At 41.3% G+C, this 12,825-nt stretch overlaps 1 protein-coding gene across 1 annotated transcript; it reads left to right on the top strand.

Moving 5' to 3' along the window:
- Positions 1–291: 291 nt before the first annotated feature.
- LOC139309932 (vomeronasal type-2 receptor 26-like) lies at positions 292–12,705 on the top strand. The gene is made up of 7 exons (XM_070934114.1): positions 292–455; positions 2,916–3,080; positions 3,581–3,869; positions 4,728–5,522; positions 8,718–8,930; positions 11,513–11,639; positions 11,795–12,705. The coding sequence occupies exons 1-7, from the start codon at positions 292–294 to the stop codon at positions 12,703–12,705; spliced, it is 2,664 nt and encodes an 887-aa protein (XP_070790215.1).
- The last annotated feature ends 120 nt before the right edge of the window (positions 12,706–12,825 follow it).

Genomic DNA, 12,825 nt, shown 5'->3' with positions numbered 1-12,825 from the left:
ATGGTCTTCATGCCTAGAGGGACTCCAGTCGCAATCGAGGTTGATTTTCCCCCCTTTGCTCTCTTAAACTGAACTGCACTGAGCAGCTGGGGGGTTGGGGGGGGCGGTGTGAAGGAGAAATGTCTCAGCTCCCACAGCCACTTGGCATTTTGACCACCCAAAATGGATCAGCAGTGGCTGCTGCTTTCTCCCAGGATCATTTATCAATGAGTCAGAAAAGCAGTGCAGTTCATTTTAAGAAAGAAAGGGGAGGGGGAAAACCAACTTCGACCTTCTTCCAGCAACAGGAGAATGTGCTTTCTCAACGTGCCCAGAGTTTTCTTCTTCCCCTTTAGTCACCAAGAAGGAGGAAGCGCAGCTCTGCAAATTGCATTGGAGAATCGGGGAGGAAAACGCCGGAAAATGCGATGCATGGAGGCAATGGTTTTGCAAAGTGGGTGCTTCTGCGTGGAAAGGTGTGAGGCAAGGTGCTCGCCACCCAGGCTGACCCTTCTCCAGCCTACCCAGGCTGAGGGCGGTCAGCTTCTGCTCCTGGCCCAGGAGATGGATCTGGCCAGGAGGGAAGAGAAAGTGAGACTGCAGAAAAGGAAAAGGAGGGTGGGCGGCTTTGCGAATCGCTTTGGGGAATTGGGGAGGAAAAACATCATTGCCTCCATGCATCGCATTTTCCGGCGTTCTTTTTCCCCAATTTCCCGAAGCAATTCACAAAGCTGCCCACCCGGACATAATGCAGAAGAGCCTTGATAGTACAGTGGTCTAAGCACCCTGTTATTAACACAGCTGCCTGCAATTACTGCTGGTTCGAATCTCTCCAAGGTTCAAGGTTGACTCAGCCTTCCATCCTTTCTAAGGTAGGTGAAATGAGGACCCAGTTTGTGGGGGCAATAAGCTGACTTTGTATAAATATACAAAAGTATGAAGGCTATTGCTTAACGCATTGTAAGCCTCCCTGAGTCTCTGGAGAATGGCGGCATATAAATCAAATTAAAAAAATAAATTAAAAAATTTAAAAAAATGTGCGACTTCTGTGCATGTGCAGTGGAGTGCTCGCATTCGCGAACTGATACAGAAGGTAAGTGAATCCCACCTCTGCCAAGTTCTTAAGTAAAGCTGTGGAAGGGAGAAGGACCTTTTCATTATCCTCAAAGGGACTGTGACTGAAATCCTCTCTCAGATTGCAACCACATTGGCTACCTATAATGTTCTGCAACCTCTTTCTCACAGTGTAGTGGTAAATAAGAAGAGGTGCAATGACTGGGCATAATGAGCAGATACACACTCCCTGTGGCCAAGTTTCTGTCAGCAAGAAGCAAAACCACCTGGATATGGGAGGATATGGGAGACACGGTGGCTCAATGGCTAAGATGCTGAGCTTGTTGATAGAAAAGTCAGTAGTTCAGCGGTTTGAATCCCTAGTGCCGCCTAACAGAGTGAACTCTAGTTACTTGTCCCAGCTTCTGCCAACCTAGCAGTTTGAAAGCACATAAAAAATGCAAGTAGACAAATAGGGACCACCTTTGATGGGAAGGTAACTGCATTCCCTGTGCCTTTTTGTGTTTAGTCATGCTGGCCACATGACCACGGAGGCATCTTCAGACAGGCTCTTTGGCTTTGAAACAGAGATTAGCACCATCCTCTAACATATGTGCGAGGGGCACATTTCAGGGGTGAAATCCAGCAGGTTCTGACAGGTTTCGGAGAACCAGTAGCAGAAATTTTGAGTAATTCAGAGAACTGGCAAATACCACCTCTGGCTGGCCCCAGAGTGGGGTGGGAATGGAGATTTTACAATATCCTTCCCTTCCACGCCCACCAAGCCATGTTCACCAAGCCACACCCAAAACCCTAGTAGTAAAAAAAATCTGAATTTCACCACTGGAACCTTTACCTTTAGTATTTATTTATTCAGAGTAGAGTCAGGGTGACTGGATGGAGCTGAGCATTTACTGGTCAGATGCCCTTCCTTCCTGATGCTTACATAGAGTTCACAGCAGATATATTTTCTTTGTGCTCTAGGAGAGAACCATCTGCTGCTACCTAATATTGAATTCTCAACTATCCAACTCGCCAAGAGGCGAGTGTCTTCACCACTAGGCCACCACACAACTCAGATTGAAATTTCACTTTAGGCACAAGGAATCCTAAAAATCAGTCCAATTTAGAATTTCTTACAGAAAATTACAAAGGACTCTACTCTTAATTTTAGACACATTTCAAGGCGACTGATTGCTTTCTTGGTATTACAAGACAGGCAAGATTAGAGTTAAGTGTCATCAACCAAGTGTGGCGTCAAACTCCATAACTCTGAGTTACCTCCCCAGCAGTCTTTGGAGACAAGAGGCCATGTTGAAAGACAAAGATATTGAATTATCTACTTCAGCTTCACTTTCTGGACATGTCCTGACAAGAAGGACCACAACCACTACAGAACAATGCTCCCAAGGGGTATAGCTGTGATTTTTCTATAGCATGTTTTTTTCCAATTACTCCTCTGCAAATGGAGCCTTTGAAGAAGTTCAGGATTCCCAGAAGGGAAGTTGTGTCTTACTGTAATTTTCACCAATTGGTCTTTGAGATCTCTTCTGCTACTATTCCAGTGATTGCTTTGATGTAAAAATGTGACTGAAGGAATAAGGGAGGGATCTTGTGTCAGAGAAGGATAAATGCTTCAGGTAATGCTCTCTTTGGAACACGTTTTGGAACAAGAAGGAGATGTACTCTTGAATGTATTTTCTCTCCTTGCCAGATGAAGCTTGGTTTGTCTCTGTCTGATTCAGGAAAGCTACTGGCATTTTCATCTTGTGAGAGTCCTTTGGATTCTTATTCAGAAACAGCAAAGGGGTTGATTCATCTCTATGTATTATGAACCTCCTCCTTCTGCTTCTGATGCTGCTAGTGTCTCTGCCAATCTCTAGGAACCTTGGAATCAAGTGCCCACTGAGTTTGGAACACCAGGATGGAGAAAAACCATGGAGCTACTACAGACCAGGAGACCATCTCATTAGTATAGTCATCACTGCAACAGAAATACCACATACAGTATTGCTTTTCAACAAGGCTCCTTATAATCAGTCTGACTTGTAAGTCATACAGTGTGATGAACATTCAAATTCTCTTCATTTGGAGCCCTTCCAATCCTGAATTGTTTTCTTTTGTTTCCACAGTTTTCTAACCCACTTATTGATATTCTTTTCCTAATCCTTATAGGAATAGACAATTTATTTTTAGAATGGCTTTTCTAGGTCACTTATCAAAAATCCTCTTCCATTTATGATGATTTTGCTTGAACGATTGAATTATTTTGCAATGGTTCCTGGGCTGAGGAAAATTGGTATTGCTACATATTATGGTGGATTTGTGAAACTTAACATGGTGGGGAAATATCTTCATCTTCTCTTACCAACAGTCAAAATTTAAAATTAAATTTTGATGGGTGAGAATAGTTTGCTGATGGTTTTGAGTCAATACTGGCTTAAGATTCAATAGGTTTGTGGAGAAAAGTAATGTATTAAATAGAAAGAAAGATTTTGTTATTGCTGTTGAAGATGCTGATATCAACATGATATTTTTTTTACACTAGTTTACCTTATGATAAATCAAGATTATTATACTTTATTTTCAATATTCAAGTTGTCAACAAAACTCCCCAGCTCTTGCACAATCTCACACTTGGCTACAACATCCATGACAACTATTTGAACACACTTGGCACTTCAGATGCCTTGCTGGACATTCTCTCTGCTGGAGAAGCCAATGTTCCCAACTACAGCTGTGGAAGGAAGGACAACCTATTGACTCTGGTTGATGGAGATGAAAGGGACATCTCTATCCAGATGTCAACATTAGTCGGCCTCTACAAAGTCTCACAGGTTTGTGTGTTTATTTCTCTATCTGATAAATTGAGTAGAGTGGTAGTGGATGGGTGATAGATCCAACTATATCTTGTCTATAGAATTGTAGGTATCATAGCCAAAAATTAGGAGTGGGGAGGGAGCAAGGATCAAAACAACAAATCCTCTCATAACACCATCCTCATTGCTTAGGGGGCTTCTACTACAGACTTGTGAAGTGAGCTGAACTTTGTGTTCAATGAAGTTTGGTCGCCATGATGTAAAAAAGACGTTGAGAAAGAGTGCAGAGAAGAGCAACAAAGATGATCAGGGGACTGAAGGCTAAAGACTGAAGGACTAGGGGAGACATGATAGCAGTGTTCCAGTATCTTGGGGGTTGCTACAAAGAAGAGGAAGTCAAACTATTCTCCAAAGCACCTGTGGGTAGGACAAGAAGCAATGGGTGGAAATTAAGCAAGGAGAGAAGCAACTTAGAACTAAGGAGAAATTTCCTGACAATGAGAACAATTAATAAGTGGAACAACTTGCCTACAGTAGTTATGAATGCTCCAACACTGGAAATTTTTAAGAAGATGTTGGATAACCATTTGTCTGAAGTGGTGTATGGTTTCCTGCCTGGGCAGGGGATTGGACTAGAAGACCTCCAAGATCCCTTCCAATTCTATTATTCTATTTCTATTTCAATAAAAAGGAACTTCTGGGTAACTGGAAATTAAGGAGTGATGGAAAGCTCATGTTTTCCGTATGATCTTAGACAAAGTAATGAAAATGTCAATTTTTCAGATTCATGAAAAGAATCGAAACGGATTCTCTTATCTACTATTGATAAAACATATACTGTATGTTTTTTACTGTATTGTCTTATCATTTTTTCAGATTAGTCTTGAAACTGCTTCAGAGGCTCTGAGTGAAAAAAGTCAGTTTCCTTTTTTCCACCGGACGTTCCCCAAAGAAGGTTTTCAGTATCCAGGAATTGTCCAACTTCTCCTCTATTTCAGATGGACCCTGATTGGTCTCTTTGCTTCAGACACAGAGAAAGGAGACAATTTCATGAGAATTTTTACTCCTTTGCTTGTCAGGAATGAAATTTGTGTTGTTATATCACAACAATTCTCAACAACTACACCCACAAAATCCTTCAGGGAAGCCATGTCTAAGTGGAGACAGGTCAACGTCTTTGTTCATTTTGCAGAATATGATCCCATTTGGGACAGAATCCTTCCTTTCCATTTAACCCTTGAAGGTTTTCCAGGATCCATTGAAGGGAAAGTCTGGCTCATGACAGGTTTGGGAACATATGAAATGAAAAAGCACAGACTTCTCAAATACATCCATAGTATTTGGACATTTTCTTTTTTACCAAATAAAAGGCCAAAAGATGAGGCCTTTGAACCCTATTTCTTTCTAAGCCCCAATTTTGAAGATGAGTCTTTTGAATGTTCTCTTTCAAAGCATGTTTTTTCTGTCAAAGGCCGGAGACGATGCACTGAGAAATTGCCACTGGGGGCCCAAAAGGATGAGAGCAATTTCCATATCACAAATGATGAACATTATTACAGTTTTGTTAAGACTCTGGTCCATGCCTTGAATGCTGCGTATTCCTCCAATTCCAGGAGGAAAAGGAAAGAAGGGGAAGAGATCTTGGGCAATTCAAGGCTACAGCCATGGCAGGTACAGAGTCCTGAGAAGGCTCCTTAAAACCTAGTTACTTTTGAGAATTCAAAGGAGAAGCAGAAGAATCTTCTCAACCTATTTGTGCTACAAAAGGCCAACAGATTTGGCCAATCTAATCACATGGGAGGATAATTTTCCAAACAGCCTATACTAAAAAAGATTTTCATATTAACCACTGCTAATTTTAAAAAGGATGCATGCATTTTAAAATAAATGCCAGTATGTATAGATATGGATGGAGGTGGTTAGCATTATAGAATTTTACATTTATCAATCTGAAGGAGACCCTGAGACCACTTAGCCCAACCCCTCCTGTCTGCAGGAAACCCAGTTAAAGCTTTTCTGATTGATGGATCCTCTATCTTTGCATAAAGGCAAATCAGAGAAATGGAGACTGAAGTTTTCTGCTTTATTGGTTCAGTTCTAAAATGGTTCCACCCAGTGGTGAAATTCAATTTTTTTTTTACTACCGGTTCTGAGGGCATGGCTTGGTGGGAGTGGGAGGGGAAGGATACTACAAAATCTCCATTTCCATCCCATTCCAGGAGAAGAATATTGCAAAATATTCATTCCCTACCCACTCTGGGACCAGTCAGAGGTGGTATTTGCTGGTTCTCCGAACTACTCAAAATTTCCGTTTCTGGTTCTCCAAAACCTGTCAGAACCTGCTGGATTTCATCCCTGGTTCTGCCTTTTAGAACATTTTCCTCTCATTCAGCCAAAATCTTTCTTGTGACTGAATTCATGTTACCATGTCTGACACCCTGGAATAACAGTGAGAAAATATTAAGCTTCTGTTTAACATCTTTCAGTTAGTGGAAGAGTTTTGTAACCTCCCTTTTCCAACTGAATATTTTATAAGTTGGAAAGCTGCTCCCAGTCTTGTTATTATCTGTTGCCATAGAGCAACCTAGCTCTACTCCTTGTAGTCTTTCCTGAAGGCTAAGAGCAGTCCTTTTGATTTCTTCCTTGGCTTCTTCACTTTTCCCTAAACCTGATTCAGGGTTTGTGCAATGCTTCTTCTCCAAGCATGGTGCCTCCAGAAGAACTGTATGTGAGATGGTATCTCCCAAAACCAGAATATTCATGTCCTGATATTTTTATAGATGCATTTATCTTCTTTGTATCAGCATCTTACTGCTGACTGAAATTTGATTTGCCAACAACTACTATTTCAAGATTACTCTATTTTTCGGAGTATTATAAGACGCACCTTAGTTTTTGAAGAGGAAAATAAGAAAAAAGCTGATTGGTGGGTGGATAAGCCTCCCAGAATACCCCCAATCACCTGTTCCCAGAGGTGATTTTTTTTTTTTAATTTGATTTATATGCCGCCCTTCTCCGAAGACTCAGGGCGGCTCACAATGTGCTCAGCAATAGCCTTCATCCTTTTGTATATTTTATACAAAGTCAGCTTATTGCCCCCACAAACTGGGTCCTCATTTCACCTACCTTAGAAAGGATGGAAGGCTGAGTCAACCTTGAGCCTTGGCGAGATTCGAACCCTGCAGTAATTTCAGGCAGCTGGTCTTAATAAGCTTAATAACAGGGTGCCTTAAACCCCTGTACTACCAAGGCTCTAAATTTTAGCAACAGGTTCATTGGTTGTGAGCCCTGTGCCTTGCTTTTTTTTCAGCCTCTGAAACTTCTAAGACTCTGTTTCAGAAAAAACTTTTTTTCCTGCCTCCGAAAGCCTCCGAAACAGAGCTTCAGAAAAAAAAGCATCTGAGCTGAAGCTCTGTTGCGGAGACTCTTTTTTTTAAGCTTCTTCCAGAGGCTTTTTCTTTCTGAAGCTCTGTTTGGAGGCTTTTTTCCTGAAGCTTCATTTCTGAGGCTTGAGAGGCTGGGTAGGGCTACATTCGGAGTATAAGACACATCAGATTTTCACCCTCTTTTTTTGGGGGGGAAAAAGGTGCATTTTATACTCTGAAAACTACGGTACTTTCACAAATATACTTACCAAATTTGGTATCCCTTGTCCCTCTTCCAGTGTATGATTAAAGTTCTATAATTTATCAAGTCCATGTTGCTAAAGCTCAGATATTTTTCTACTGCATTTTCCTGATGCACCTCTCCCTATGAGGAAATCATAAATATTTTTCTGTAAACTTGGCATTGTTTGAATGAGGTGAAATTAGTTTTTCTAAAGATCTGTATAAATCTTCCATCAGATTTATCAGCTCTACTGTACTGATGGCAATATAGAAAAATTGATGACCAAGAACTAAGGAGTTGTTATTAATCCTAATTCCCCATTTTTATGAGAAAGGTTAAAAATATTAAACATTGTTTCAGTACAATTTTAACAAAGTTTTTTATCCACTTAATTGTCATATCATCCAGCCCTCACATAACTAGGTTCCTAATCATCACATCATGAAATATTTTTTTTAATACATTGCTGAAATCAGGTTATTATCACCAGCATTCATAAAATCTATTAAGAAATATAATGATATGTGGGAAAAAGAGATGGTGCATAGGGAATGATTAGATAGGAGGGAATAAGCCTACAGATGCATAATGGGCAGAGAAAGAAAATCAGAAAGATATTGAAAAAAAAATTGCTACGAGATTTATATTTACAGATTTGCGTGTTTCTCTCAGTGTAGCCTTCAAAAAAAGTAGAATTAACTCATTTGCTCTTGTTTCCCATCTGGTCTATTAGGGAGAAGTTTTGACCGGCAATTTTCATCTTGAAAATCCATGCTTTTGGGTCATCACCAAATGAGATTATGAATCATCTCTTTTTTGTATTGTTCAATTTATTTGATACCTATGTTACAATGTTCCCTATACATGATCAGTTGTGCCAATTGTATTTTGTTAATATAAATTCTGTCAATATATGATTGGGAAATTTTGCTGAACCTTTTTCCTTCACTTATGAAGATAGTGGTGACACTTTTCTTCTTATTAAGCATACTTTGAAGTTAGAGAACAATAGTTGCAAGTCATACAACTGCAGAAGAATGAATCAAATGTGAAAAGATCACGTGAGATAAGAAACCGAGGTTTCTGCCTTTAAAATTCTTGGATGTTTCCATTCTAGTTTCATCCCTTTCTGGTTTTTTTTTTCAATTTTTATTTTTATTTTTATTTTTCATAAACACATTTACATGTACAATCATTTATCCATCATTTTTCATTCATCTTATCTTTTAACTTTCATTTTTCATTTTTATTTTTTAGTTTCATCCCTTTCTGGAGAAGAATGAGTTTTGCAATCTTTCCCAATTTAGACTCTACATGGACCAAAATGGAGAGATAGCAGCAGATCTGGGCATCGTGGCCTTGTTGGTTCTCCCCAAAAAGGATCCCATCGAAAGGCTACTGGGGGCATTTAAAACTCAGAGCTTTATTTTCTTGAAAGATGCTAAGTCAGAGCTAAAGTTGCTCAACAAAGTGGGTGAAATTTTGGCATCTTATCTCTGTTTTTCAAAACCTTAATGCCCTAATTAAATCATGAGCCTCAAGACAAGCTTCAAAAGAAATCCAGATATTTATTAGGAGCTTCATGTCGGCACGAACCAAGTGAAGCCAACTCTGACCTCACTTAATTTGCACCTTGGCTCTGACCCTGTTTCCCCCTTCCCCCAAGGTGTGTCATCAGTCACAAGGGTCGGTCCTCTCGCCCCTTCTGTTCAACATTTATGTGAAGCCACTGGGTGAGATCATCCGTGGTTTTGGGGTGAAGTGTCATCTGTACGCTGATGATACTCAGCTGTACATTTCCACTCCAGACCACCCCAACGATGCCCTTGATGTGATGTCTCGCTGCCTGGAGGCCGTGCGGGTCTGGATGGGGAGGAACAGGCTCAGACTCAACCCGTCCAAGACTGAGTGGCTGTGGCTGCCGGCGTCCCGATATAGTCAGCAGGTGCCATCGCTGACTATTGGGGGTGAATCTTTGCCCCCCACAGAGAGGGCTCGCAATCTGGGTGTCCTCCTGGATGCACGGCTGTCTTTAGAAGAGCATATGACGGCCGTGGCCAGGGGGGCCTTTTATCAGGTTCGCCTGATCCGCCAGTTGCAGCCCTTTCTGGACCGGGGTGCCTTGCGCACAGTCACTCATGCCCTTGTCACCTCCCGGCTGGACTATTGTAATGCTCTCTACATGGGGCTCCCCTTGAAGAGCACTCGGAGGCTCCAACTGGTCCAGAATGCGGCCGCACGGGTGGTTATGGGCGCAACTCGTTGTGCCCGCGTGACACCCCTCCTGCGCGAGCTGCACTGGCTCCCAGTGGTCTTCCGGGTGCGATTCAAGGTGTTGGTTACCACCTTTAAAGCGCTCCATGGCATAGGACCCGGGTACCTTCGAGACCGTCTTCTGCCACCAATAGCCTCCCACCGACCAGTCCGCTCCCACAGAGAGGGTCTCCTCAGGGTGCCATCAGCCAAGTTATGTCGGCTGGCGACACCCAGGGGGAGGGCCTTCTCTGTGGGAGCCCCAGCCCTGTGGAATGAACTGCCCCCGGAAATACGCAAGATCTCCGACCTCCGGGTGTTTCATTGCGCATTGAAGACCCTGTTGTTCCGCCAGGCCGGGCTATCAACTTAATAATTTTAAATTGGGGTATTTAAAATTTTTGGGGTTTTAAATCGGCCAAATCTATTTAATTATTTTAATTTTTAATTATTGTTGTGTCTTGTGTTTTTAAATTGGCTGTACACCGCCCTGAGTCCTTCGGGAGAAGGGCGGTATAGAAATAAAATTATTATTATTATTATTATTATTATTATTATTATTATTATTATTATTATTATTATTATTATTATTATTATTATTATTATTATTCCCCAATGAAGCAATTTCGTGCATTGTAGAAGTCACTCCATCCAGCCACTGTAGGTCCCCCTGGAGATGACCTTGACATTGCCAGCTGGAGTGTGCTTTGTTTTGACTGAAATGCAAGTTCCTTGATGCAGCTGCAAGGCTCAGTTCCCCATCCCCCTACCTATGGCAACTCGAGAGCAGGTCAGGAATGCTTCGCAAGTTGACATTTGGCCTCCCTCACTTCTTGAAGGCAAGCTGTGCAAAGCAAAAACAGTTTGAGTACAGGTATAGATTTTACGGGTGTGACCCCTCGGCTTGGCTTACTCAATGAACCCCCTTGCTAGGTTTTTGTCTATGTATTTGCACATTTTTTGCATTTCCCGGCATGTCATGGCATAAAATTTGGGTTTAGGTAGTTTTGCCCCAGGAATGATTTTGATGGCACACTCCATCTCACGGTGGGGAGGGAGTAGGACATCACACTCAGCCTTGCTGAACACTTCCGCAAGGTCCTGATATTCTTTGGGGATCTGTTTGACCTCTGGGGTTTTGTCGAAGGTGGCTGCCAATTGTTCTGGTGCAGTAAGTTCCCCAGTAAGTCCTAAGTGCAATAAATTCATTAGCCTAGCAGCCACAAGATTTTATGAAATAAATAAATAAATAAAATTAAAAAAGAATGCTCCCTTCTAAGTTGATAGCACTAATTGGTAAGCAGGTTTTTTTTTTTTTTTTTTTGAAAATTCATTTTTGACTATGTTCAAAGGAGAACACTTTTGCAATGTTACATGGATTCCAGAACAAAACTTTTCCAAACCTACTTGTCAGCGGTTTCTTTCTTCATCACAGTTATGCATATTTTAATAAATTGAATAGAATAAAATTTTAATGAATATTATTTAGAATAAAGTTTATTCCAAAATTTATTAGGAATATAACACCAAAATTTAAAATCATGGATATATGAAGAACGGAGGCCATGAGAAGGAACCCACTGGTTTTCATTTAATGCTTAAATTTTTTTCAATTCCATCCTTCCAGATTTCATTAAATAGAAAAATACTCTCTGGCAATGTGATATAGTTACAGATTTCATACTTACCTAAGTAAATCCTAGAGACTACTTGGTGAATTGTCAGTACATGTCCATTTTGAATGAATAGGAGTCCTAACACATTTTCCTTGTCATTCCTTGTTTTATTTTTCTTCTTAGTCTCTTCCTCAATCAATTTGTGTGGAAAGTTGTCGTCCTGGATTTGTCAAGCGGGCTCGAGAAGGAGAGCCAGTTTGCTGCTACGACTGCATTCCTTGTCCAGAGGGGACCATCTCCACTCAAGAAGGTGGGTAACAACAGAGGAAATGATTCTGGATTTATCCAAAGCATTTTGATCAATATGCTTTTAAAAGCATGCTATCAATTATTGTCCGAAGAAAGTATTGCTTGAAAGGTAAAAGGGTATTATGTGAGAGAAATATTCCTTTTTGTTTTTCTCAGATATGGAAAAATGCACCCAGTGTCCAGATGATAAATATCCAAATGAAGACCGAATCCAATGTATCCCCAAAGTTCTAACCTTTCTTTCTTATCAAGAATATCTGGGCATAATCTTAGTCTCTTTTGCTCTATTTTTGTTCCTAACCACAGACCTTGTTTTATTCATATTCATTAAATACCGAGAAACTCCCATTGTCAAAGCCAACAACCGGGACCTCTCCTACATCCTCCTGGTCTCCCTCTTGCTTTGCTTCTTGTCCTCTTTTCTCTTCATTGGACAACCAAGGAAAGCCACCTGTCTTCTCCGACAAACACTGTTCAGCATCATCTTCTCAGTTGCTGTTTCTTCTCTCTTGGCCAAAACCATCATGGTGGTATTGGCTTTCCTGGCCACAAAACCAGGCAACCGAGTGAAGAAATGCCTGGGAAAGAGCTTGGCCAACTCCATCATCCTTTCTTGTTCTGCTGTCCAAATTATCATCTGCTCCACCTGGCTAGGAGTTTCTCCCCCCTTCCCTGACTCTGACTTCCACTCTCAGCCTGGAGAGATCATTCTGCAATGCAACGAAGGGGCCGTTGTCATGTTCTACATCACTCTCGGCTACATGGGCTTCCTGGCTGCCACCTGCTTCACGGTGGCTTTTCTAGCCAGGAATCTCCCTGGGGCTTTCAACGAAGCCAAGCTGATCACCTTCAGCATGCTAGTCTTCTGCAGTGTCTGGTTGACTTTTGTACCAACCTACCTAAGCACCAAAGGAAAATATATGGTGGCTGTTCAGATCTTTTCCATCTTGGCCTCCAGTGCTGGTCTCCTGGGCTGCATCTTCATCCCCAAGTGCTACATCATCATTCTGAGGCCAGACTTGAATACAAGGGAGCAGCTTACAACTAAAAGAAATGTTGAAATGTGAAACAGAGGAATTTTGACTCTCAATACTTTCCAACAGGCCAAGCCTAGAAAATGTCCCAAGCTGTTTTGCATACATGAGTTGGCCAATGATTTTGCTTGAAAAAAATTAAAGGGTGGTTAG

Source organism: Pituophis catenifer, unplaced genomic scaffold (assembly GCF_029215685.1).
Source record: "Pituophis catenifer annectens isolate HBS135680 unplaced genomic scaffold, rPitCat1.0.hap2 SCAF_2, whole genome shotgun sequence".
In the NCBI taxonomy this organism is placed as follows: domain Eukaryota; kingdom Metazoa; phylum Chordata; class Lepidosauria; order Squamata; family Colubridae; genus Pituophis; species Pituophis catenifer.
This window is presented reverse-complemented; position numbering and strand designations above follow the sequence as displayed.

What these genes read in the sequence shown, in the direction of transcription:
- LOC139309932 (XM_070934114.1), top strand. Translation starts at nt 292, where the DNA reads ATGTGCTTTCTCAACGTGCCCAGAGTTTTCTTCTTCCCCTTTAGTCAC. An exon ending in GGGTGCTTCTGCGTGGAAAG is followed by an intron (nt 456 to 2,915) that starts GTGTGAGGCAAG and finishes GCCAATCTCTAG; the next exon opens with GAACCTTGGAATCAAGTGCC. An exon ending in GCCTCTACAAAGTCTCACAG is followed by an intron (nt 3,870 to 4,727) that starts GTTTGTGTGTTT and finishes TCATTTTTTCAG; the next exon opens with ATTAGTCTTGAAACTGCTTC.